The 25716-nt window shown below is 54.7% G+C and overlaps 1 protein-coding gene and 1 non-coding gene across 2 annotated transcripts in view; both read left to right on the top strand.

Moving 5' to 3' along the window:
• Nucleotides 1–25315, top strand: part of TKT (transketolase) — a 29074-nt gene extending 3759 nt beyond the window's left edge. The window contains exons 2-14 of the mRNA XM_021671641.2: nucleotides 7639–7756; nucleotides 8634–8747; nucleotides 9702–9799; nucleotides 15670–15861; nucleotides 17903–18021; nucleotides 19477–19670; nucleotides 20382–20546; nucleotides 21584–21740; nucleotides 21875–22005; nucleotides 22637–22720; nucleotides 22847–22940; nucleotides 24086–24208; nucleotides 25032–25315. Coding sequence (XP_021527316.1) covers nucleotides 7639–7756; nucleotides 8634–8747; nucleotides 9702–9799; nucleotides 15670–15861; nucleotides 17903–18021; nucleotides 19477–19670; nucleotides 20382–20546; nucleotides 21584–21740; nucleotides 21875–22005; nucleotides 22637–22720; nucleotides 22847–22940; nucleotides 24086–24208; nucleotides 25032–25207 — 1765 coding nt within the window. The 3' untranslated portion in view covers nucleotides 25208–25315. The remainder of the gene's footprint in view (nucleotides 1–7638; nucleotides 7757–8633; nucleotides 8748–9701; nucleotides 9800–15669; nucleotides 15862–17902; nucleotides 18022–19476; nucleotides 19671–20381; nucleotides 20547–21583; nucleotides 21741–21874; nucleotides 22006–22636; nucleotides 22721–22846; nucleotides 22941–24085; nucleotides 24209–25031) is intronic.
• LOC135270884 (U4 spliceosomal RNA) lies at nucleotides 8885–9024 on the top strand. The gene has a single exon (XR_010339040.1). It is a non-coding gene; the product is annotated as a U4 spliceosomal RNA (small nuclear RNA).
• Nucleotides 25316–25716: the final 401 nt, after the last annotated feature.

The raw sequence follows: 25716 nt of genomic DNA, 5'->3' as shown, positions 1-25716 counted from the left end.
GCTCAGTCTGGAAGCCCTGGCCCAATTTGGGCTGTAGTCACAGCTAAAGTGACAATTTGTCAGGATGTCTCCTTTTCTGGGGGAGCTCACAGGACTTTGATCCATTCCAGTCTGTCTGTCTTTCTTTTTCTTTCTTTCTCTTTCTTTCTTTCTTTTTCTTTCTCTCTCTCTTTCTTTCTTTCTCTCTCTTTCTCTTTTCTCTCTCTCTCTCTTCTTTCTTTCCTTCTTTCTTTTTTTTTTTGACAAGGTCTTGGCCGGGCACTTTTTTTTTTCAAGACAGGGTCTCACACCTGTAATCTCAGCAATTTGGGAGGCTGAGGTGGGTGGATTGCCTGAGCTCAGGAGTTCAAGACCAGCCTGGGCAACATGGTGAAACCCTGTCTCTACTAAAATACAAAAAATTAGCCGGGAGTGGCAGTGTGCGCCTGCAGTGCCAGCTACTCAGGAGGCTGAGGCAGGCGAATTGCCTGAACCCAGTAGGTGGAGGTTGCAGTGAGCCGAGAGCACACCACTCGACTCCAGCCTGAGTGACAGAGCATGACTCCATCTCAAAAGCAAAACAAAAAAACGGGTCTTGCTCTGTCACCCACCAGGTTTACAGAGGCTCAGTCATGGCTCCCTGCAGCCTTGAACTCATGGGCTATAGCGATCCTCTTGCTTCAGCCTCCTGAGTAGCTGGAACTACAGGCATATGCCACCATGTCCAGCTTTTTGGTCCAGTCTTTTGCTGGCCACCCACTGAGACAGGATTTGTATTTTCTGTCAGTGAGGACCCAGGCTGGTTTCTTGATAACTTTCCCATTCCTGTGCCATCACTGACTCCAGGCCTGGGAAGCAAGGACACTGGCCTCTGTCAGGAGTTGGGCCTGGAGGTGAAGGGACAGCCCTCACAGAAGGCGCTTTGTTGAGGCTGCATCCACAATGCCCAGAGCTTCTCTGGGGTCATCTCCTTCCATGGGCTGAAGGAATTGTGGCAAGGGTCCAGCTCATCCTGGCTTTAGAAAAACAAAACCCAATGGCCTTGTCAGAAGTGGCCTGGACGCTGAGGCTGATGGCAAAGATTTCTCAGTTCCCACTTACCAGGGCCAGATTTCTCAGTTCTCACTTACCAGGCATCATCCAAACAGTACAAGTGTCATCTGAGGACTCCATCACGATCAGGCATGATTCAAAAGGGAAGGTGGTCTGTGCTTTCAACAAGTCCCTCAGGGTTTCTGACTCACAGTCTTGGGGAGGGTAATGTCTGGCCAGGCCTGGCTGGTGGACTCAAGGAGGTGAGTCTAACCTGGCTCTGTTCCTGGCAGCTGTGTCTTTGTTAGAAAGGCCCTTCTGGCCAGGTGCGGTGGCTCACACCTGTAATCACAGCACTTTGGGAGGCCAGGGTGGGAGGATTGCTTGAGCCTGGGAGTTCAAGACCAGCCTGGCAACATAGTGAGACCTCATCTTTACCAAAAAACCAAAAAAGCTGTGCATGGTGATGCGCATGCTGTAGTCCCAGCTATTTGGGAGGCTGAGGTGTGAGGATCACTTGATCCCAGGAGTTCAAGACTACAGTGAGCTATGATCATGGCTCTGCACCCCAGCCTGAGCAACAGCAAAACCCTGTCTTTTAAACAAAACAAAACAAAACAAACCTTTCTATCTCAGGGTCTCGGTGCCCAGGCTGGAATGCCGTGGCATGATCTCTGCTCACTGCAGCCTCCGCCTCCTGGGCTCAAACAATCCTCTCACCTCAGCCTCTGGAGTAGCTGGGACCACAAGCATGAGCCACCATGCCTTGGCTAATTTTTATATTTCTTGTAGAGTTGGGGTTTCGCCATTTTACCCAGGCTTGTCTCAAACTCTTGGGCTTAAGGGATCCACCTGCCTCGGCCTCCCAAAGTACTGGGATTATAGGCCATTTTCTCCATCTTGAAAGGAGATGGTCATGGATAGATGGTTTCAAACTGGGTCCCTCAGGAGTGGGGCTGAGGGGTGGAGTGAGTGGGCTCTGGGGGACCACCACCTGCTGTTGCTGGTTTACATCCTGGTGCTCTCTGTGCCCTTAAAGTGGCTGGGATTGTATCCCAGTTACCCAGCTCTGACATGAGGTGCTTTGGCTAAAGGCTTGAGGACCTCCTGGGGTCTCTGGCCCCACATGGCCCCGCCTCTCTGGGCCTGCTTCTCTTTTTGGGGGGCCTCAGGACCCAGCCTGGCCCCGACTGAGGCAAGAGTTTGGCCGTTGAGATTGCCCCGGCAGCAGCATTTCCCCACCCAGTGTGAAGACACTGGTCGCCCTGGGGTGGGTGGCTTGGCTCTCTGCCAGTGAGAGTGACCTCTCCTTTGCAGGGTTGGAGATCAGTGTTGTAAGAAACAGGAAGTGAAGTTCAGGACCTTGTTAGCATCCAGCTGAGACTTTCTCGTGGCTTCCTGTGGACTCTGACTTATCTCCAGCCCCTGTTGTGGCGCTGACCCCTCAGCATTGCCCCTTGAGGCAGGCTTGTTGTCACTGTAGCCTCGCCCCACAAAATCAGGAACTCCCTTCTTGCCACAGACCAGTTATCTGCCCTGGGTGCTGGGAACAATCCTGGAGGTCAGGGACCTGCACAGAGCTGGGTCCTCAGGCAGGCTCTGCTCCTGCCCTGAATGGCGGGGCAAGGAAGCGGGGAGTGGATGTGCTGGGAGCTGGGTGAGCCCACCTGCAGTTGGGTGTTGCTCAGAAGTCAGTTGCATTTGTGCACTGGGTGGAATCTCTGAGGACTGCACAGCTGGAAGGGAAGTGTGGACGCCCAAGAACTTCCTCTACTGAGCTCTCCTAACACCTTTTTCTTCCTTTTATTTATTTATTTATTTATTTATTTATTTATTTATTTGACCGAGTCTCGCTCTGTCGCCCAGGCTGGAGTGCAGTGGCCTGATCCTGGCTCACTGCGACCTCTACTTCCCAGGTTCAAGCAATTCTTCTGCCTCAGTCTCTGGAGTAGCTGGGATTACAGGTGCATGTCACCACACCCAGCCAATTTTTGTATTTTCAGTAGAGATGGGGTTTTACCATGTTGGCCAGGCTGGTCTCGATTTCCTGACCTCAGGTGATCCGCCCACCTGCCTCAGCCTCCCCAAAGTGTTGGGATTATAGGCATGAGAGCCACCATGCCCGGCCCTTTTTTTTTTAAAACAACAACAGCAACAATTTTTAGGCCAGGTGTGATGGTTCATGCCTGTAATCCCAGCACTTTGGGAGGCCAAGGTAAGCAGATCATTTGAGGTCAGGAGTTCAAGACCAGCCTGATAACATGGTGAAACCCTGTCTCTACTAAAATACAAAAATTAGCTGGGTGTGGTGGCAGGTGCCTGTAATCCCAGCTACTCGGGAGGCAAGAGAATCACTAGAACCCAGAAGGCGGAGGTTGTGGTGAGCTGAGATCATGCCACTACTGCACTCCAGCTTGGGTGACAGAGTGAGACTCTATCTCAAAAAAATAAAAATAAATAAAAAATAAAGACAAATTTTTAGCAGCTCAATTAAGGTATAATTGGTGTATCATAATGTTGTAAGTGATTTTAATGAATTTGCAGAGATTTACTACAAAAATTGACCATATTCCCTAAAAGATCTCTTCTGGATATTTGCTGTCACTCCCCATTTCCACCCCCAGTGTCCTGGGCAACCACTAATCTAATTTTCTGTCTCTAAATTTAACTCTTCTAGACATTTTATATAAATGCAATTATACAGAATGAGTTCTTTTGGGTCTGGCCTCTTTAACTTATAATTTTTAGAGGGTCATCCATGTTGTAACATGAATCAGTACTTCATTCCTTTTTTGGGGGAGTGGGGAGTAGGGTCTCCACTGTGTCTTCAAGCTGGAGTACAATGGTACAGTCATGGCACACTGCAGCCTCGACCTCCCGGGATCAAGCAATCCTTTCACCTCAGCCTCCTGAGTAGCTGGGAGGCACTTACCACCATACCCAGCTAATTTTTAAAATTATTTGTAGAGACAGGGTACATTGCTAAGCCTGGTCTCAAATTCCTGGGCTCGAGTCATTTGGGCCAGTGTAAGGCCCAAAGCTCTGTCCTCAGGGAGCTTGTATTCCAGTAGGGTAGACAGGCAATAACCACATAATGTCAGGTGGCAAGCATGAGTGAGGGGAAGAAGAGCTATTTCAGATAGTGTGGTCAGGGAGGACTTTTTGGAGGAGGTGACACGGGGCAGAGATCTGAAGATACAATCTGAGGTCTGGAGCCAGAGGTTCTTTCCAGGCAGAAGCCAGCTCAGGTAGTTCAGGGCATAGGAAGATATCTACCCTGACATCCTGGGATTCTTTCCTGAGTATTTTGGGGTGTTTTTTTTTTTTTTTTTCCCTAGATGGAGTCTGTTGCCCAGGCTAGAGTGCAGTAGCACAATTTTGGCTCACTGCAACTTCCACCTCCCAGGTTCAAGAGATTCTCCTGCCTCAGCCACCCACACAGCTGGGATTACAGGCACCCGCCATCATGCCAGGCTAATTTTTGTATTTTTAGTAGAGACAGGTTTCACTCTGTTGGCAAAGCTGGTCTTAAACCCCTGACCTCAGGTGGTCTGCCCACCTCAGCCTCCCGAAGTGCTGGAATTACAGGCCTGGGTCACCTCGCCTGGCCTGACGTCTATTATCTCTTGAAGGAGCCCGGCCGGAGGGTGAGGGAGCCGCTCTGGCCTTTTCCTGCATGGAAACCTGTGAGCAGATGGAGTGCGCACTGAAGCGATGAGAGGGCCTCCTGGCCAGGGGACATCTAGAAGTATATATGCTGTCTTGGAGGGGACTGGTGGTAGGGGAGGCGTTAAGAACATTTCTTTGGGTCTGGTTCTAAGCTGTCCACACTACCTTCATAGACTGGACTAATTGGGGTTGTAAGTGGACTGTCTGGCCAAGGCAGGGTTTGTTTGTTTTAACAAACCGTCAAGTGTGCTTGTAAGCCTGGTTTATCCCAGAGCTGAGGTATACAGTAAGTGCTCTGTAGCCTCTCCACCACGCTCCTCATCTCATCTCCTGCCAGTGTTCACCCAGAGGTGTCATACACAGCGCCACGGAATGGGGCGTCCACCTGCAGTTGTGCAGGCAGTCTGGAATGAATGGCAGGAAAAACTCTAGCCCTGAGGAGACCACAGGCTTAAATGTATGCCTTTGGCCCCAAAGGCCCTCTAGTAAGTTGAGCGTGAAAGTAACTGTCTCCTGTGTGCTCGGTGCTTCACAGTGTGCACAGCTTGGCCTCAATCCTTGGTTTATTTCTTCCCTCTTCCCTGTCTGTGGCCAGCAGGGGTGGAGGATGTCACCATCCCAGCCTGTAGATAAAGAGCTGGAGGTGCTGAGAGGGTTGGTCCCCTGGTGGGTGGTTGCAGCTGCCAGAGACCTGGGTACTGTGCGTGCGTTATCTCGCTGCATCTCCCAGACGCTCTCTCAAGTGAAGAAGCTGAGCCCTGGGTTGACGAAGCATTTGCTCAAGTCACCAAGCCCAGGTGGCACAGCTCACACTCCCACCCCAGGGTGCCCTGCTGAGGGAGAGCCCCAAAAGCCTGGGGAGGAGTCGGGGGACACTTGGCTCCTAAGCGTTCCTTCTTTTGTGTTTGCCTGGTGGAAGTGAACAGTGTGCCCGCAGGAGGCCGGATGCAGCCTTTGGAGGGGATGAAAGGCTGTAGGCCTAGCAAGGAAGGCTTAGGATCAGCTGCAGCTTCTACTTCTCGCCCTTGGTGTCACCTCGTGGCTGACCTTCCTCTCCCACGTCTACTCTATCTGGGCCTGGGCATGCCCCTGCCACATGCAGAAAGAGCTTTTGCCATACCATTTCTCCCTGGAACTCCTTCTTGGTGGCCAGTGGGACTGTCACCCTGGGGTATCAAGGTGGACAGGGCAGGTGGAGCCCTGCACTTGCCATCCTTCTTCCTTCCCGGAACGCTTGGCCCAGTGTCCACCCACATCCTTCTCCCACCAAGGCTTCCTCCTAATAGAACCGTGGCTTGAGAAACAGGGCCCCTCAGGGCTGGGGCTGCCCTTGAAGGTGGAAAGGATGAGAGGTTGGCCTGACTGGAGTAGCCTCCAGCTGAAGCCGGCACTGGGATGGAAAGGATGAGAGGTTGGCCTGACTGGGGTAGCCTCCAGCTGAAGCCGGCACTGGGAGCATGGGATTAGGGTTCCTGCCAGGCAGAAAAGGGTTTCTCGTTTACCATGTCCTCACCTCCCTCTTTCAGGTGTAGTGTCTTTTCCCATGACCGGGAGTTCATAGAAATAGTTAAGTATAAGATGATCGTGTGCGAGAATGTTGGTACTAAACCAGCATGGACAGTTTCCTGGATTTCTCTACTACTAACTTGTCTGCACTGAGTGCGACTCACCCCTAACCCGGTGGGAGCGCTGACTGGAGGGGGCGGGAGGTTGGTGGCGTGAGCTCCAGATGGTGCATGTGCCCTTGGGCTTGGCATGGGGCGTGTCTTCATGTGAAGGACCTCAGGGAGCAGCGAGAGGGCTGAGCTGAGCTGCATGTGGAAGGGCCCTCCCGGGAGGCCTGTGCCCTGTGGCTGACCTGGGACCAGAGGGCTTCGGGGTTGACCACGACCTGCAGCACTTCCCAGCAGGAAGCCCAGCCTCTAGCCCCTCTCCCTGGCAGGGGCTGGATTATGGATTACTCACGTGGGGCCTAAGAGACCTGAATGAGTCCCATCCCTAAGATGTGACGTTTGCATTTTCTATTGCTGAGTAGCCGCTCTGTGATTAAAACAAGAGTCTAAAAAGTCAAGGGGTCTCTGTGGCCCTACCACTCCCAGGCTGGAGGGCAGACTCTTGCTTTGTCGGCCCCACCTCAGCCCCTGTCCATAGGCAGAAGGGGTTTTTATTAATACGTGATCGTAGCCTTGTAGACGATGAGATTGTGTGTCTTGCTTTGAAAATTCTGCACAAAAGCCTGGTTCCCGGTAGCTCCACCAGCCCTCAAACTGCCCATTTCTAAAGCTTTCCAGTAGCCCAGTGATGCAGCTGGAAAGCCCAAGGCCCAGTTTTTCAGGCTACCACAACCCGTGCGTGGAGGCTGCTGGGAGGTTTGTGGTAACTCCATGAGCCTCAGTTCCTCCCTGCCCCATGGGCTCAGAGGCCCAACACCCCTGGGTGCTGAGAGGTCAGGGTGCCCTTCACAAACGGGCAGGGTTTGGGCAGTCCCTTCAGGATGTGGGGTCAGTAGTAGGAGGGCGGGCGCCCCTCAACTGCTGAGTCCCTAGACTCCTGGGCACCACCAGGTGGGAACTGGGCTCTACCCAACAGTAGCCGCCCCCGCCGCGGTGCCGGCCTTGGGCTGGGTCTTCTGTGCTAGATCTCTCCTGGGCCCCTCCTTCCTTCTTACTCAAGTCCAACCCCAGATACTTCCAGTTGCCATGACTGTGAGGATCTGGTGCCCCTGGGAAGGTGTGACAGTCCCACCACCCACTAGCTGGCCCAGGATCCAAGCTGCCAGCGTGGCCTTCTTGAGATGCTGTGTCACCCTCCCAGGGACCAAGAGCACGTGGCTGTCTGATAAGCCTGGCCTGTGTGACTGCTCGGGACATGCACCCCCAGGTCCCTGTACAGCTGAGCAGGACAGCTTGGGGGTCCAGGGCCATGATGCATGTGTCTGTCTTCTCTCCTGGGTCACAGCCACCCCACGTCATGCTGTAGTGCTGCAGAGATCATGGCTGTCCTCTTTTTCCACACCATGCGCTACAAGTCCCAGGACCCCCGGAACCCGCATAATGACCGCTTCGTGCTCTCCAAGGTAAGAGCCCAGCTGCCCACTGCCAGCTACACCTTGCCTGAGACTGGGGTCACACAGGCCCTGGAATGGTGAGTGGTCTCTGAGGAGGCCTGGCTGAGTCCACCTCTCCGAGGTTCCTTCTCCCTGCTCGTTCCGGCCCCTCCCTCATGTCTTGCTCTGTGCTGACCCAGCTGGCTAAGGAATACAGGACTGAATGGGTTGCTCTTCCATGGAGCCCGGGTACATTAACCACGCTTTAACCCAGAGAAATGGAGTAGGGACCACAGAAACATCTGCTGTGTGTTCTGCCCAGTCTGGGTGTTGACAGGCAGGACTGACATCTAGGTCTGGGTTGGGGCTCCCTGCCTGCTCTTTCTGTTGCCCCAGCACTCCCCAAGCCATGGTTTGCCCCCCTCAGGGGTGGTGGTGTGTTGTAGCAGGGTTTTGGATGGGGACCCCCCTGAGCTGCCCCTTCTGGGTGGAATCACAGACACAGACCCCTGAAATCCACCTCTGCCCAGGCTGGCCTCCGTGGCGTCTGGTCTCTCGGGGCAGGCTTTAGAGCTTAGAAGTCTGTCCAAGTTGTTCCCATGCCAGAAACCAGGGATTAGGGCGGCCGGCTGCCTGCTGGGGTTTTGGCTTCATCCAGCCTCACAGCTGTGCCCCCTGCACCTGTCTTAGTGTCGCCTGGCCTTGGCTGTGGGAACTTTGGGCTGAAAACCAAGAGGCTGAAGAGGACTGAAAGGGGAGAAGCGGCCTTCACTTGCTTCCTTTCCTGAAATGGATGCTGCAGTTGGCCAGCTCGGCCAGGCCCCAGGGCTCAGTGTGCAGTAGTAGGCACAGCCCCAAGCGGATCCAATCCCCACCTGACCCCACCCCACTGTCCATCTCCCGGCAGGGCCATGCAGCTCCCATCCTGTACGCGGTCTGGGCTGAAGCTGGCTTCCTGCCCGAGGCAGAGCTGCTGAACCTGAGGAAGATCAGCTCCGACTTGGACGGGCACCCGGTCCCGGTAAGCGCTCCTGCCAGAGCCTGCCACGCCTCTGCCTCTACTTCTTGTTTCCCAGGCATGCGGGAAGGGGGTAGGGGGTGCCCACTGAGAAGCCAGAGGTATTGAAAGGTGGAAGAGGGCATTGAGACCAGGAAGGATGCTTTGCGCAGTGGCAGTATCGTAGCCAATGAGGTTTATCTGAGGTGCAATTATTGCTAATTGAAACTTCTCCCAATACTCCGCCATAACAACTTGCAATACAGTCGGCACTGGCAATTTTTGACAGTCTCTATGGAGACTGATTTTTAAATTGAAAAAAAAAAAAAAAAAAAAGGACCAGGAAGGAAAGTAGCAGGTGTTTTAGGGGCACATATTCACCCCACACTGGTGCTAAAGGGGAAGGCCTTCTGAGGTCTCAGCCTGGGGTGCTCCAGGATGACTTCAGAGAGGGCCTCTCCCCAAGCTTCCCTTGTATGCTGGGTCTCCCTGGCTAGGTAGCTACAGCTGGGGAAGTGAGGGGACTCGATAAGAGGCTGGATGCAGGATTTGGTGACGCCCTGGGGAAGGGACCCAGTTTGTTCCTTGGGGTGCCAATTGGCATCCCTGCTAATGTTTAGACTTCATGGATTACCACAAAAACTGTCACTGTGGTCTGGGTCCCTACAAAGGCCAAATGTTCTGTGTCAATGTTGTCATGATTTTTTTCTTCCAGCCCTTTGTGAGGTGGGTGATGTGGGAACTGAGGCTCAGAGAAGTTCAGTCCCTAGCCTGAGGCCTGAGGCCACATAGCTGGCTAGTGGGCAGAGCTGGGATTTGAACCTGCAGCTATAATTAGTTCATTAGGTAGAGTCCACCTTGGGGCCTGGTCTTCTGCAGGGCAGGGGCTCTGGGTCTGGGTGGGAGTGTGGCTACCCGGGCGGGTGAGACCAGAATCCCTTCTTCTCTCTGATTAACTATGGCCTTCTGTTATGACAGAAACAAGCTTTCACCGATGTGGCCACTGGCTCCCTAGGCCAGGGCCTTGGGGCCGCATGTGGGATGGCCTACACTGGCAAATACTTCGACAAGGCCAGGTAACACACCTACTCTCGCCCACTCCCCACCTGCTACTCCCCACCCCTACCCTTGGTAGTTTTGGGGAGTGGTCCTCGGGTGACCCACCCTTCACTGCCACCCCCCAGGTACTTCCTCTTTCCTGGCTAGGGCAGAGTAATACATACACATGGCCTCTTTTGCTCTTTAAACACCCACTATGGCTGGTGCCATGACCTGTCCTTCTCAAATGAGGAGACATTCAGGAGTTAAGGAACCTGCCCCAGGGTCCCTCAGCAGTGACTGGCAGGGCCAGGTTTGCACAGAGTGCATGCTCACAGTCATGTGCTCTTCTGCCAGAATGCTTAGGCTGAGGACTTCCTGTGTTGCCCCCAGCCCGGTGGCCAGACCCCAGAAGTCTCAGAAAGACCCACCCCCAGGCCCCTGTCTGACTAGGCAACAGGAGCCCAGGCCTGAGCCACTTGCCTTTATCTTGGTAAAGGGGAGGGTTGTGGATTCTGGGGGGTCCTGGGATACCTGTAGGCCACCTCCTATGAGCAGGGAAGAAACAAACATTTGAGATATTGAGCCTTCAGAGGGTGGCCTAACCAGAAAGGTGTGCTGCTCCAGCACCCAGCAGGTGGTTTGCAGAAGCAGCCCCTCATGGCCCCGCAGGCAGGTTCTAACCATAAGTTTGTCCGCTGTGGTCAGATTTGGCCTGCGGGGATGAGGTTGTAAACTGTTAAGATTAATGGATTGCTCGAGGCCAGGAATTTGAGAATAGCCTGGGCCACAGAGCAAGACTCTCTACAAAAACAAAACTTAGCCAGGCATGGTGGTGCACACCTGTAGTCCCAGCTACATGGGAGGCTGAGGTGGGAGGATCACTTGAGCCTACGGGTTCAAGATTATAGTAATCCATGATAGAACCACTGTACCCCAGCCTGGACTACAGAACAAGATTCTGCCTCTATAAAACAAATAATTTTTTTTTTAAAAGAATAATCATTATATTAGTCTGTTTTCACGCTGCTGATAAAGGCATACCTGAGTCTGGGAAGAAAAAGAGGTTTAATGGAGTTAAATTCTACGTGGCTGGGGAGGCCTCATGATGATGGCAGAAGGCAAGGAGGAGCAAGTCACATCTTACATGGATGGCAGCAGGCAAGGAGAGAGCTTGTGCAGGGAAATTCCCATTTTTAAAACCATCAGATCTCGTGAGACTTACCATCACGAGAACAGCATGGGAAAGAACCGTCCCCATGATTCAGTTATCTCCCATTGGGCCCCTTCCACAACCCGTGGGAATTATGGGAGCTACAAGATAAGATTTGGGTGGGGACCCAGAGCCAAAGCATGTCAGTCACTCATCAGAAGGATCCCTTTGCCCTTCGTGGGGTAGGCCCTGTGCTCAGTGTGCATGTGCATGTCAGTCACTCATCAGAAGGATCCCTTTGCCCTTCGTGGGGTAGGCCCTGTGCTCAGTGTGCATGTGCATGTCAGTCACTCATCAGAAGGATTCCTTTGCCCTTCGTGGGGTAGGCCCTGTGCTCAGTGTGCATGTGCATGTCAGTCACTCATCAGAAGGATTCCTTTGCCCTTCGTGGGGTAGGCCCTGTGCTCAGTGCGCATGTGCATGCCACTCATCAGAAGGAACCCTTTGCCCTTCAGGGGTAGGCCCTGTGCTCAGTGCGCATGTGCACGTCAGTCACTCATCAGAAGGATTCCTTTGCCCTTTGTGGGGTAGGCCCTGTGCTCAGTGCGCATGTGCATGTCACTCATCAGAAGGATCCCTTTGCCCTTCAGGGGTAGGCCCTGTGCTCAGTGCGCATGTGCATGTCAGTCACTCATCAGAAGGATTCCTTTGCCCTTTGTGGGGTAGGCCCTGTGCTCAGTGCGCATGTGCATGTCACTCATCAGAAGGATCCCTTTGCCCTTCAGGGGTAGGCCCTGTGCTCAGTGTGCATGTGCACGTCAGTCACTCATCAGAAGGATTCCTTTGCCCTTCAGGGGTAGGCCCTGTGCTCAGTGTGCATGTGCACGTCAGTCACTCATCAGAAGGATTCATTTGCCCTTCGGGGGTAGGCCCTGTGCTCAGTGCGCATGTGCTGTATCGGGTTCCACCTTGAAAAGCCCCATGAGTTGGTAGTGGTGTGAGAACCGTAATTGGTCTTACAGGTGAGGAAACTGAGGCAAGATGCTGGCCTAGGCCATCCAGTCGGTGATGGAGGTACCCAGCATCCGTATTCAGCATTCCCAGGCTGCTCTGGGAGAGGCTGAGGGCAGCACAGGAGCTGGGGGAGCCCTGTGGGCGGGAAGCCTACTGGAGGAGGAGGGCCAGTGGGTCCGGCCCGCAGGGTGGGAGAAGGGCCCAGCTCTGCTGCCGGTGCCATCTCCACTGCCCTGTTGTCCACCCTGCAGTAGAAGCACCATGCCGGGGCTGTTGTGGGGCTGGCAGGCAAGTGGAGTTCAGGATGACTATGGGTCCTAGAAGGACAGGAGTCTGCAGGGAGCACCTTCTGTGTGCAGGCCCTTCCCCAGGACTGGCTCTCCAAGGAAGCCTCACAGTCCCTTCCAGACCCCCTCTGGCCAATGTCACCGACAAGGGTTTGCTTTCAGTCCCTGGCTGAGCCTTGGGGCAAGCTCAGCTATACCCAGAAGTGATTCACCATGAAGTAAAGAGGGAGAGAGACACAAAGAATGGAATGCATGTTTAAGAGCAGTGTATTTGGCAGAGAACCAGAGATGTGAGTTAATTATTTCCTACAGTTGCTGGAAATAATTCCCTGTGAAGGGGCATTTCCTGACCCTTACATAATGGAACAAGTCAGTGTAGGGAGAAGGAGTTTAGCTGGGTTCCCAGAAGCCCGGGTGGCTCAGGGCTAGGGTTGGCTGGAGCCTAGGCCCTCTGACTGTACCTGGGGGAGGAGCCAGGGCATCCCAGGATTATCATGCCAGGCCAGGCACCCAGAGGTAGCATCTTGATAGAGCAGATTGGCCTCCACTCACTGTTTCTCCCTGCCCTCCTGTTTGTTTTAAAAATACAGAATGGTATTAAGAAATGAACATTTTCTGTATTCTTAACACACTGCCTCCTACCTCCGATTTAAATCTAATGATGTATTTTGTCCATGTTATCATGAAAAAAGCTTACAAATTTGTAATCCCAGTGTGTGTGTGTGTGTGTGTGTGTATGTGTATAATATAAAACCAAATATTACACTTTAAACCAAAAGCCTTCTATCATGAGCATTTTCTCATGACATTAACTGTGGAGAGCTGATTTTTTTTTTTTTTTGTGATGCAGTCTTGCTCTGTTGCCCAGGCTGGAGTACAGTGGTGCAATCTCGGCTCACTGCAACCTCCACCTCCTGGGTTCAAGCAGTTCTCCTGCCTCAGCCTCCTGAGTAGCTGGGATTACAGGCATGCACCACCACACCTGGCTAATTTTTATATATTTAGTAGAGACGGGGTTTCACCATGATGGCCAGGCTGGTCTCAAACTCCTGACATCAGGTGATCCATCTGCCTCAGCCTCCCACAGTGCTGGGATTACAGGCGTGAGCCACCGCACCCAGACTGAGAGCTAGTTTAATGATCATGTAGAGTTCTGTTTTATGGAGATGCTATAATCCATCTAGCCAGCCCTGTTGTTGGACATGTAAGGTAGTTTCCAAATCCTTCTGCAATAAATGTTGATCTTCTGTTTAGGGTTCCTTCTCTTCATATTAGTTCATGTCTGGGTGTTTGCAGCCCCCTACCCCTAACTCTAACAGCTCAGGCAATACCAAGCCTCAGGGTTAGTCTAGGCTCCTGTAGGCCCCCTTTCCTGTCCACAACCCCTTCCTTGGACTCTCCTCGGGACCTCAAAGCCTCCTCTGACCTGAGACTGTTGGCCCTCTAGGGCTTAGCCTTGTGCCTAGTCTCAAAGCCCAGAGCTATGCTGGGCCTCCCGTGCTAACCTCAGTTTGGCTTCCCTGGAAGTGGGTGTGGGCTTGGGGTGGCAGCCAGTTGGCTTCCCTGGAATCCCTTTCTGGGAAATTGAGTTCCCTGCAGGCCTCTCTGGTTCAGCGCCATCATGTGGCCCCTTTCTGGAGCTGCTGTGCCAGACTGGAGCCCCTCCAGGGTCTCGGCCCCCTCAAAACCCATAGGGGAAAGAGGAGGCGAGGCTGGGACGGAATAGGGCCTCTGAAGTGTGGGCCTGAGGCTTTTTCCTTTTGGCCATGGAACCAGAGGCCTGGCCTGGCCTGGTGGAGGCCACAGAAGAGTAGCTTGAGGCAGGGGAGGCTGCAGGGAGCGCTCCCGACCTGCTGGCATGTGGAAGTGCTGAGTCATGCTGATCGCTCTGGGGGCTGGCTGGCCCAGCCTCTTCCTGCTGGCCTTGCCTTGGCCCTGCAGCAGGGAGGCCTGGAGGCTTGAACTGCTGAGCCGGGTTGAGGGCCTTTTCCTGCAGGAGCAGGAGGGCAGCTGTGTCCCCTCTGAGCCCAACCAGGAACCAGCCTCATTTCCTGGGGCCACACAGCTAGACACTGGGCAGGGTAAGGGGAGGTGCCCAGGTCCCGCCATTCCTCACCCTATGTGCATGCCTACACTGAAAGGAGCGGACAGTCTGGCTGCAGTCAGGCCTGCGTTTGCATCCTGGCTCAGCACTTCCTGACAGCGCGACCTTCAGACAAGTCCTGTGTCTGTTGATGTCATCCCTCTGCCACCCCCATCCCCTCACATCTTCCAGGCTGGGCTCAGAGTCCCTGAACTCTAGCCTCACCCCCTCGCCCACCCCTCCCCTGGGGCTAGGGAATGTTCCGTGGTTCTGTTTGCTGGGTAATTTATCCTGAGTTCAATGCTTTTTTTTTTTTCTTTTTTGAGACAGGGTCTTGTTCTGTCACCCAGGCTGGAGTGCAGTGGCACGATCTCAGCTCACTGCAACCTCTGCCTCCTGGGTTCAAGTGATTCTCCTGCCTCAGCCTCCGGAGTAGCTGGGATTACAGGCGCCTGCCACCACGCCTGACTGATTTTTTTTGTATTTTTAGTAGAGACGAGGTTTTACCATGTTGGCCAAGCTGATCTCAAACTCTTGACCTCAAGTGATCTGCCTGCTTCAGCCCCCAACATGCTGGGAGTACAGGTGTGAGCAACCATGCCCAGCCCGTGCTCTTTTTAACATGTCTCAGTGTCTTGAAAAGATCACAGTTGCCTGTGTTGAGGGGAGAAGGCCCCTAGGGTAGAAAAAGGGCCAGGTCCAGCCTCAAGCTTGGGGTCAAGGGCCCACCATGCTCCATCCTCCGCCTGAGCCCTCTTGCTCCAGGGTGTTGCCTGGAGTGCCTCAGCCCTCCCTGGCCCAGCTCCCTCCTCCAAGCAGATGCAGAGCTTGGTTCCCAAGGTTCCCTTTTTCCCACTGGCCCACCCAGCCGTTCCAGGGCCTCCTCCAACCTCTGGTTCACAGTGGGGTCCATCCTGCAGCAGGTGTCTCAAGCCCATCCACTCACTCTTCCTCACTTTCATCTTGCTCCAGCAACCCCCATTTCTCTAGATCTTATCAGCCAGATCCCTGTTGTGCTAGACTTCTGTTTCTTAACAATCAGTACTTCTTTCTGAGCTCCTGACAGCTTTCTTCATGGCCATTTTCTCTTGGGGTGTGGCTTGGGGTGGGCTGCAGGGACCTGGTGACACTGTTGCACTTTGAGTGTAAATACTGTCTGTTCTGCATAGCCATGGCTGCTCCTTTACCCAGAGTACAGGCTCCTTGGAGGGGTGGGGGCTGGGTCCCGGGCTGAGAGCTGGTTTAATGATCATGCAATGTTCTGTTTTATGGAGATGCTATAATCCATCTGCAGGCTCCTTGGAGGGGTGGTGCCAGGAGCCAGTTGGGTCCAGGTGAGAGGGACTGGCCTGACTCACTGTCTGTTCACAGCTACCGAGTCTATTGCGTGCTGGGAGACGGGGAGCTGTCAGAGGGCTCTGTGTGGGAGGCCATGGCCTTCGCCAGCATCTACAAACTGGACAACCTCGTGGCCATTCTTGACATCAATCGCCTGGGCCAGAGCGACCCGGCCCCGCTGCAGCACCAGATGGACGTCTACCAGAAGCGGTGTGAGGCCTTTGGGTAGGTATGAGGCTGTGGCCTGAGCATGGTCACAGCATGGAGAGTGGTCTGTGATCGCAGCTCTGCAGGTGCAGGAGCTGAAGCTGGGACCTTAAGCCCCATCTATAGGTCCCTTTCTTTAGCATTTGACTCACAATTTCAAACTCCAGGCATTTGGACTTAGCGGCTCAGGCCACCACCATGGATTTGTGGGCCAGGCCCAGTTTTAAGTGAGTTTCCTTGTTTTTGTGGTTGTGGCACGGTGGTTCTCAGAGCTTCCACATGTCATCTTACATAGGCTCACTTTGTTCTTAAGGGAGGAGGTTTTTTTTTTTTTTCTTTTTTGGAGATGGAGTCTCGCTCTGTCACCCAGGCTGAAGTGCAGTGGCATGATCTTGGCTGACTGCACCCTCTGCCTTTAAGGTTCAAGCGATTCTCCTGCCTCAGCCTCCCAAGTAGCTGGGATTGCAGGTGTGCACCACCACACCCAGCTAATTTTTGTATTTTTAGTAGAGATGGTGTTTCACTGTGTTGGCCAGGCTGGTCTCGAACTCCTGACCTCAAGTGATCTGCCTAACTTGGCCTCCTAAAGTGCTGGGATTATAGGCATGAGCCATCATGCTGCCAAGGAAGGAGGGTTCTTGAGGGATGGGGGCTCGCTTGGTAAAGTTAAAGGACATATACCTATGGAAAGATTTGAATTTCAGTTTGGGGGCCACCTCCTGTGCCCAGCCCCAGCCAGCCCGGGGAAGAGGAGCAGGCCCCTGGTGAAATGAGAGAGAGGGTTTCCAGATGCCCGCCTTTGGCCTTGACTGATTACGAATTCAGAGTCAAAGCACACAAAGTAGGGAGGTGGGTCTGCGTAGGTGTCAGCCAGAGGGGCCCACCTCAAAACCTCCACTGGGGCCCTAAACAAGCTGCTCCACAGAGGGACCCAGCATTGGCTGAGAAGGCTGTGGAGGGGAGGGAGCAGGGCAGGGGCTATGCAGGGCTTTGGGACCTCAGGTCAGGCCTCCAGGGCTGCCTTTTGTAGATGAGCCCATGCCTGTGACTACACTAAATGCCAAGGTGCTTGGGGTTACCTTGCAGTAGCACAGCAGACGCAGGCCTGTATTTCCTGATGACTGACCTAAGAAAGGGAGAGGGGGAAGGGGGGAAACCATCTCTGTTGGACAGACGAGGAGACTGAGCCACAAGGTCCTCACTCCACAGGCATCCTCAAGGCCACATCAATCTGGGGACTCAGAGTAAAACCCCAGCAGCACCCCCAGGACCTGTGTCCATAACCTCATGGCTCAAACCAGATTCCTGAAGTCCTGGCTCCACTGCTAACTTGCTTCGTGGCGTGGGGCATGTTACTTACTCCACCTTCGGTGTCTCAGTTGATTTGTCTGTTAAATGGGGAGCAACTCAGCAACCAGGCACCGCGTGGTGAGGCTTCAACGGGCTAATATGGGTAGTGCTTGGCATGGTGCCTGCACAGAGGGAACACTCACTTTGAGCAGTGCTATTTTTATTATGCCAGAAAGAGTCCCCAAAAGGACTCCTTTTCAAGAGAAAGGCTGCTCTGCCCAGCTCCTTTCTGTATATTTGACAACATGGTTCATTTCATAAAAGTTTCAAGCACCATATCTAGCATCTGTGGAGTGATCCGATGTGTTCCCTGAATAAAAATTGGGCCAAAAAATCCTTCAAGAATCTAATAACAGACAGATTCCAAACCCAGTGCGCTGACCCCAGAACAGCTTTCAGTAGGAAATGAGCAGATCAGGAATGAAAGAAACAATAAAGGAACTGAGCTCTGGATTACTTAGGAAGAGGAGGAAAACCTGTTCAGAGGCAAACAAAAGGAAGTAAAATAATGTGAAAAAGAAAAGGATAAAAAAAAAACCCCAAACTGGAAACAGGAATGTTGCACGCTTTCTACGACTCCAGATCAGGCTGCAGCGGTGGGGTGACGCCTGGGCAGACCCCCAGATGACAATGCAGACCTTTCCCTGGGAGGTTTCTTGGTGCTGTGGCCACTGGGCATTGCCCCTTGCTCTCTGCCCCTTGTTCCCAGTTGGCATGCCATCATCGTGGATGGACACAGCGTGGAGGAGCTATGCAAGGCCTTCGGCCAGGCCAAGCACCAGCCAACAGCCATCATTGCCAAGACCTTCAAGGGCCGAGGGATCTCAGGTCAGTATGCATGAGCCACCCTCCCCACCTTCACCCCTGGCCTGGGCCCTGTGGCTACATAGCTCTGACCCTCAGGTCCAGAGAAACACCAGCCCTTGCTGCTTACTGAGTACACTAGGCTCCAGGGAAGGGGAGTGGGAGACGCTATGACTCAGTGACCCCATGGCTGAGCCAGGACTTGAACTCTGCCGGGGTTGGGGGGCATGTACAGGCAGGAAGAGAGGAGGGACTTGGAGGTCTGTGGGTGAGAGGAAGGCACCTAGCTGGCACCTTTCAGAGCTGCAGCTCTTTGTGCTCTGCCAGCTCCGGCCGTCTGCCCCAGCTGAAAGGCCAACACAGCCGGGCAGGGCCTGGAGTGACCTGCTCCCTCCAGGAGGTGAGTGGGGCACTCCTCAAGCAATGACTGGTACTTAGCAAGGCCTGTGTGGGCTGAGAGCTTTGGGCTTCTGCCCCAGGCCAGAGAATGAGGCAGGTGTAAGCTACTCCCTGGCACCCAGGTGTGGTCTCCAGATCCCTAGGCCTGGGATGGCCCTCACCCATTTTAAAGATGGGAAAATTAGGCTATAGGTGTCCTCTTGCCCGGGGATAGAGGAAGTCTATGGCACGAGGTGGGGCAGATTCCAGGGCCTGGGTCGGCTTCCCTGCCAAATGTCCCTGGCTGCCCACCTGCCTGCCCCTAAGGCTTGTGGCTCGTCCTGTCCATGTAGACTCAGGCATATAAGGACGTTCTGAGAGGGGGTTTGGCAGTGCTGGGAGGTGTCTGGGACAGGATGGATATTGAGGAAAGGGCTCTGGGGTATTGTCATGGCTTTGGTGCTACTGCCTGGCACTGCCCTCAGGTGTTCATAATACTGGGCAGGATCTGGACCACCTGCAGCTTCTGGGGAGCTCCTGCTAATCTCGGGTGATGCCTGGGAGGGTCAGTATGTTCTTGGCTCTGGCTAGACTCCAGTGACTACTGAGGTGACCTCCAGGGAGGGGGATATTCAGCCTTGCTGACCCCACGTAGCAAGGCTCAGCACGCCTAGGTGCTTATAGACCCCTCTGCTACTCACAGATGCATCAAGTGACCCTGGCAGAACACACCCTGTTCTGGGCCTTGGCTTCCCCTTCTGATGGGTGGGGTGTGGGAAGGAAGAAAAGGGACACATTGGTGAAGGGATGGGGCAGTGGACCCAGAAACACACACCTGCTCACGCATGGTCCCTCCTTTCCCACTTGGCTGTGAGCTCCTGGAGGACCAGGCAGTAGACAGTGAGTGCTGGGCACACAGGACTCCATCCTGTTCACTGTGACCCTCCTTTCCTGGCCCTGCCACTGGGCTCCGCCTGTCTGGGATGACGCCATTCCTCCCTTGCCCTCAGCAGGTGGGGGGCCAGGCTCCTGAGGCAGCCTCCGGCCCTCTAGGAACTTCTATCTTACCCCTTCCTCTGTCTTCTCGTGTTGGGCCTGCAGGGGTAGAAGATAAGGAGTCTTGGCATGGGAAGCCCCTCCCCAAAAACATGGCTGATCAGATCATCCAGGAGATCTACAGCCAGATCCAGAGCAAAAAGAAGATTCTGGCAACGCCCCCGCAGGAGGACGCCCCCTCGGTGGACATTGCTAACATCCACATGCCCAGCCCGCCCAGCTACAAAGTTGGGGACAAGGTACAAAGTGGGGCCTCCTTCTCCGGACCCGTAGTTCTCAGGTTCCCCAAGGCTGTGGCCCAGATACGTTAGGGCGAGGAGTGATCCCTGAGGTGGTGTTCCTGTCACTTCCCTCAGCGGGACAGACAGCTCTGGAGTTGACCTGCAGAGGCTCAGAGAGGGCAAGGGACTTGCCCATGGTCACTTAGCAAGCTACTGAAAGAGCTGGGATCAAAGCCGAGGACTCGCTCCCAAGTCCTTGCATCTTGGTCCACAAGGGACCCTTGGCCTCAGCTCAGGACCCCCACATGTCCTGGGAAAGCCTGGGCAGGGCTGTTCTACTCCGGGTCCCTGTCCCAAGGGAACCCATTTATGCGGCCTGCTCCTGGCTTTGACTCCCAAGCCTCTGTGTTCCCATGCAAAGTGGGATAGGTTCATAGACTTGGCACAGCAGGTGGGGATGTTGGAGCTGGTGGGTGTCTTCTGCAGCTTATACCTTCCACGGCTGGGCTAGGGGAAGGGGGCTCCAGGGGCTCCCAAGACATTGACTAGTCATTGGCAACCTTACAGCAGTTAAAAGTCTCCACAGGACCTTGTGCTCTTGGGCTCCCATTTTTGGCCCTGTTTTAATCCTTCTCTAAAAGCTGTGGTTCCGGAGGCAGGCAGGGCTCCAGGTTGCAGCTGTGTACACATCCTGAGAGGGGTCCAGAGCCTTCCCACTCTTCCCTGCAGATAGCCACCCGCAAGGCCTACGGGCAGGCATTGGCCAAGCTGGGCCATGCCAGCGACCGCATCGTCGCCCTGGATGGGGACACCAAAAATTCCACCTTCTCGGAGCTCTTCAAAAAGGAGCACCCGGACCGCTTCATTGAGTGCTACATTGCCGAGCAGAACATGGTAGGTGCTGGGGTGGGCTGGCAGGGGCAGGTCCAGCCGAGGCTGACGGCTGTGGTCGAAGGGGTACGGGACAGCCACGTTGCCAGAGCCAGGTGCCTGCTGTGAGTCAGACCACGGAAGCCGTAAGCAAAGCCAGGACCCAGCGTTAACCCCTGACCTTGAGTAGCCACAGTTTGGGAGGTTCTGCCCAGGTGCAAATGTCCTGGACGGGTGTGCATGTGGGGGAGCTGAATGGGACTGCAGGTGCTCTCAGGAGGAGCATGTGCAGGCCAGGCCTGGTGGTGAATGGGGTCTCTTCCAGGTGGAGGGCAGGCCTGCCCAGTAGGCAGCCGTGATGGGTTTAGCAGCCAGAGTCTGCTGAGCACCTGTAATGCACACGGCTCTGGGTCCTGCCACCCTGAGGGATGCAAGAGATGAGAGAACTCTGGGCCCCTGACATGTGCCCAGCTGGGGAAGCAGCCCCTTGTCAGGAACTGAGGTTGTGAAGTAAGGAACAATGTTTTGTCCATTTTTTTTTTTTTTTTTTTTTTTCAAAATATCCCCTCCTGGTAGTCTAGGAGCCCAGCCTGGCTTGCAGGCCCCTAGAAACAGGAAGCTTCCTCTCTCTGGAGGGCACTCACATCTTCAGAGGTCTTCCAACTGGACCTGAAATTATCTCTGTGGTTTCCAGAGACTGCTCTGCAGGGTGTGGGACTGGGGAGGCCTCAGGTGCTGGGGAAACAGGCCTCGTGTTGGCTGGCAGATTTTGGAGCCTTGCGGGCAGCTGTTTGGAACTGATGACTGCACTCGGTGCTGCTTCAGGATGAGGAATTTGGGGCCTCAAGCCTCAGCAGGCATGAGGCTACTGCCCTCAGACCCCAGGGAGGGGTTGGGAGGACCTGTCTCTGCAGGAGAAGGTGGTGTTGGACATACTCAGAACCCCAGAAAGGATGGACAATCTATATACAAACTGTGGCCTTCTCCAAGAAAGGGGTCCCAGGCTCCCCAGCCACCCTCTGCCCGCCCCTTTGGGCTGACCCTGCCCCACCTGCCCCCAGGTGAGCATCGCGGTAGGCTGTGCCGCCCGCAGCAGGACGGTGCCCTTCTGCAGCACCTTCGCAGCGTTCTTCACGCGAGCCTTCGACCAGATTCGCATGGCCGCCATCTCCGAGAGCAACATCAAACTCTGCGGCTCCCACTGCGGCGTTTCCATCGGTGAGTTTAGCCAGGGTATTTACACCTGGAAATCCCTTGACTTTTGTACCTGGTGGTATGGGAGGGAGATGGGCCAGGATTCCAGCCCATGGCCGGGGGTTTCTTATTTCTGCATATCCTTCCCCACACCCCAGGGGAAGACGGGCCCTCCCAGATGGCCCTGGAAGATCTGGCCATGTTTCGGTCAGTCCCCATGTCAACTGTCTTTTACCCAAGTGATGGTGTCGCTACAGAGAAGGCGGTGGAACTAGCCGCCAACACAAAGGTAGGTCTCACAGCTGTTCTTTCTCCTGCTGGCAGCTGTTGATTCCCGAGGCAGACAGAAGAGGAGGCCAGAGCTGGTCACTCGCTGCCCCAGGGGGTGTTTCCTGACCTTGACCCTGGTGTTTGTGTAGCTTGCAGAAGTTAGACAAGAAAAAACAAAACACACGCCCCACTTACTGCCACATGGCAGACATTGCCAACCGATTGCCACAGTCTGTTTCCACTGAGAATCCTGCCGCCCTGGCCAATCCCGCAGTTGACACCTGAGTCGGGTTCTCCAAGACAGGCAAGGATGAGCTGAGCCATGTGGTCCAGGCCCGGAGCTGCACTCCACAGACCCAGTGCACGGTGCTTCCTGCCCCTCTGCCTGGTGCATTCTGGGAGTAGCCCACCTGCAGCCTGTCCACCTGGCGGAAAGTTGCCTTCAGTCTGGGCTGCAAGGTGGCGGGCAGTTCTCAGAATGTTCAGGGGAGTGCGAGTGGCAGAGGGCAAGCAAGGCCCTTTTCCCTGCTGGAGTAGCCAGGACGCGGTGCCGAACACTCCTGTGAGAAGGGATGGCCTCTCTGGAAAGATGTCGTCTCCAAGGTTGGGTATGCTACCTCCTGGATCCTTAGCTTCTGTTTCGGTCCCAGGGTATCTGCTTCATCCGGACCAGCCGCCCGGAAAATGCCATCATCTATAACAACAATGAGGACTTCCAGGTCGGACAAGCCAAGGTCAGTGTCTCGCACACCCCAGGAGCCCACAGAGCTGCCCGGACCCTCCCTGCTATGACTCCCAGCAGTCGGGGCCCACCCTGCCCCAAGGCCCTAAGCCTTACTCACCCTCTGTCTCTCCCCAAGGTGGTCCTGAAGAGCAAGGATGACCAGGTGACCGTGATCGGGGCTGGGGTGACCCTGCATGAGGCCTTGGCCGCTGCTGAGCTGCTGAAGAAAGGTAAGAAGAAGGGGCCTCCGAAGGCATCAGTCGAGTGCCCACTGCATGCTACGTCTGGGGTTCTTTCTTGCCTCTTTTCTTTCTTTCTTTTTGAAGAGCTCACAGCTAAAGAGAAAGAATTTCATCTAATTAAATAATGATGGCAATTAAAGCCACCCTTGGAGCACTTATTCTTTCTGGCATGATGCTAAGTCCTGGGGCTGCAGTGCCCACCCTCCTCCCTCATGACTCTGAAGTTGAGACCCCCAGCATGATGGTCAGATCAGTGGCCTGGAGCCTGCCAGCAGGGCTGGACTTACTTAGCCAGGCCCTAGTTAAGGAAGCAAGTTATTCCCCCTCACCACGCCTGTTTTCCCATCTGTAAAATGGAGATTATGGCCCCTTCCCTGAAGTATCCTGAGGGTTACCTGCATGTGACTTGGTGTTCTATCGTTAATACTTCGAGCTCACAGTGTTAGTTAGTGGTATTGTAGGGGAGACAGGCACTGGCTTCTCCTGCAATAGAATCACACAACAGATACCACGTTTTAGCACAAAAGAGAAGGCAGGTGTGACGTCTTCCAGAAAGTGGCCTGAGAGTGAGTAGGAATTGATTAGCAGAGAGGAGAGTGAAGGGAGGCCAGAGTGGGGCCAGGCAGGAGCAAGATGGGGCTGGAGGAGCCAGGGTAGCCCAGCCCTAGGCAGGGGAGACCCAGCGGGGGCAAGCTTTAAGCAGGGCCTGACAGGCCTGGGTTTGTCCTTCTGAGAAGGTGGTTCTGCTTCTGGGGCCGCACCTGGTCTGACTCTGCTGGCTGCAGCTCCCCCACGCCACCACATCAACCCTCACCTTCTCAGGTCAGACACCTGGAATGTTTCCTCTTGCATTCCCTGTCTTCAAGGACGTGGGAGCCTGAAGGAAGGCGCTCAGGGCCTGCACGCTCCACCTGGGGTTCTTGGAGAGTGTGGGCAACACAGCTGGCCCAGATGCCTCAGTGCAAGGGGTTGGCAGGCATGAGCTCAGCCATGGGAACGAGGTGGCAAGTGGTTGTCACTGGGACAGGGACAGGCCCACAGGCTGAGCTGTCAGCTACACGCAGCCTGCACCGCCAGGGCAGATGGTGGTGCTGAGCCCTCTCCTCAGCCACGCCGTGTGCTCTCCCTCACAGAAAAGATCAACATCCGCGTGCTGGACCCCTTCACCATCAAGCCCCTGGACAGAAAACTCATTCTCGACAGTGCTCGTGCCACCAAGGGCAGGATCCTGACCGTGGAGGACCACTATTATGAAGGTAAGGGGCCTGGGGCAGGTGCGCTGGGCAAGGGGCAGGTCCAGAGAGCCCAAGGGCCAGATGTACCTCTTCTGTCTGAGCCCCAGGAGGGCAGCTGGGGCCCAGAACACCCAGAGCTGTCCCTCGAGCTGCTGGGATGTGGCCTCTTAAAAGACCTCAGGCTTAGCCTGGGGACCCAGCTAACTCACGGCTGCTGACGGGCTCTGTGGAGACCCTGCTGTCCAGGAAGCTGGTGAGGATTCCAGCCTCGCTACTAAATGGTGGTTGGCGGTGTCCCTGAGGTAGTGTAGGGTTGAAGCTGTGGTGTAGCTTGGAAAGCAATATGGAATATCTGGTATTGTGAGTCCTTCACACAGCAGGCTCCGTAAGTACACACTAGCCCTTCCAAAGAGGAGGCCCCAGTGGGAGAGATGGGCCTTGACTCTGGGGTCACATGTAGGTATCGGACTATGGATGGTGGCTGCCCAGAGGATGGTGTTTGAAACAAAAACATATTTAGCGGCCACATTTGGGCTTATAACAATAACCAGTCCTGGGCCGGGGGTGGTGGCTCATGCCTGCAATCCCAGCACTTTGGGAGGCCAAGGACGCCAGATTTCTTGAGTTCAGGAGTTGGAGACCAGCCTGGGCAACAAGGTGAAACCCGTCTCTTTAAAATAATAAAAACAATGAGTTGTGGGATGGGCTCGTGGCTGCTGTGCTGCGGGTGGAGAAAGGCGGTGGTGTGCAGCCTCTGCCATCCCTGGTAAGGCTGAAGGAGGGCTGGGCCCGTCACTGTTCACCCTGAGGCCTCACCTTCTCACTCCCGTCCTTTCATTTCTAGGTGGCATTGGTGAGGCCGTGTCCACTGCAGTAGTGGGCGAGCCTGGCATCACTGTCACCCGCCTGGCAGTTGACCGGGTACCAAGAAGCGGGAAGCCGGCTGAGCTGCTGAAGATGTTCGGTATTGACAAGGACGCCATTGCGCAAGCTGTGAGGGGCCTCGTTGCCAAGGCCTAGGGCGGGGGTGAGGTGTGGGGTGGGGGTCTACACATTCCTGAGATTCTGGGAAAGGTGCTCAAAGATGTACTGAGAGGAGGGGTAAATATATGTTTTGAGAAAAATGAATTGGCCTGGAAACGTTTTCTTTGATGTGTTTGCAGCCAGTGTTGGTTCTGGGGAAGAAGGATGGAGGTCGTGCTAGGGAGGCTGGTGTCCTTGGCTCTGGGTCAGGACCTGGGTGTCCCAAGTCCCCCTGGAATCACCTGCAAATGCCCTCAACCTTCAGAGCTGCCCCTGCCCTTCCAGGGTGACATTTGACTGCGACCTACCTTCTGGCTGAGCCGCTGAGGCCTTCATCCCTCACCTTGGCCTCAGGCAGCCTGGCCCTGAGGGACTGGGGAATTGCCTGGGTCTGGAAGCTGACCAGGTGCTCTCAGGGCTGCCCCACCTCCCCCACGGCCCCACAGCCTTGCAGTCAGGTCTCCTGGGGTGGGGAGGTTCACTTGCTCATTGTCCCTCATCCTCGT

This window comes from Aotus nancymaae, unplaced genomic scaffold, assembly GCF_030222135.1.
Source record: "Aotus nancymaae isolate 86718 unplaced genomic scaffold, 86718_ANA_hifiasm-v0.15.2.pri h1tg000067l, whole genome shotgun sequence".
Taxonomy (NCBI): Eukaryota; Metazoa; Chordata; class Mammalia; order Primates; family Aotidae; genus Aotus; species Aotus nancymaae.
This window is presented reverse-complemented; position numbering and strand designations above follow the sequence as displayed.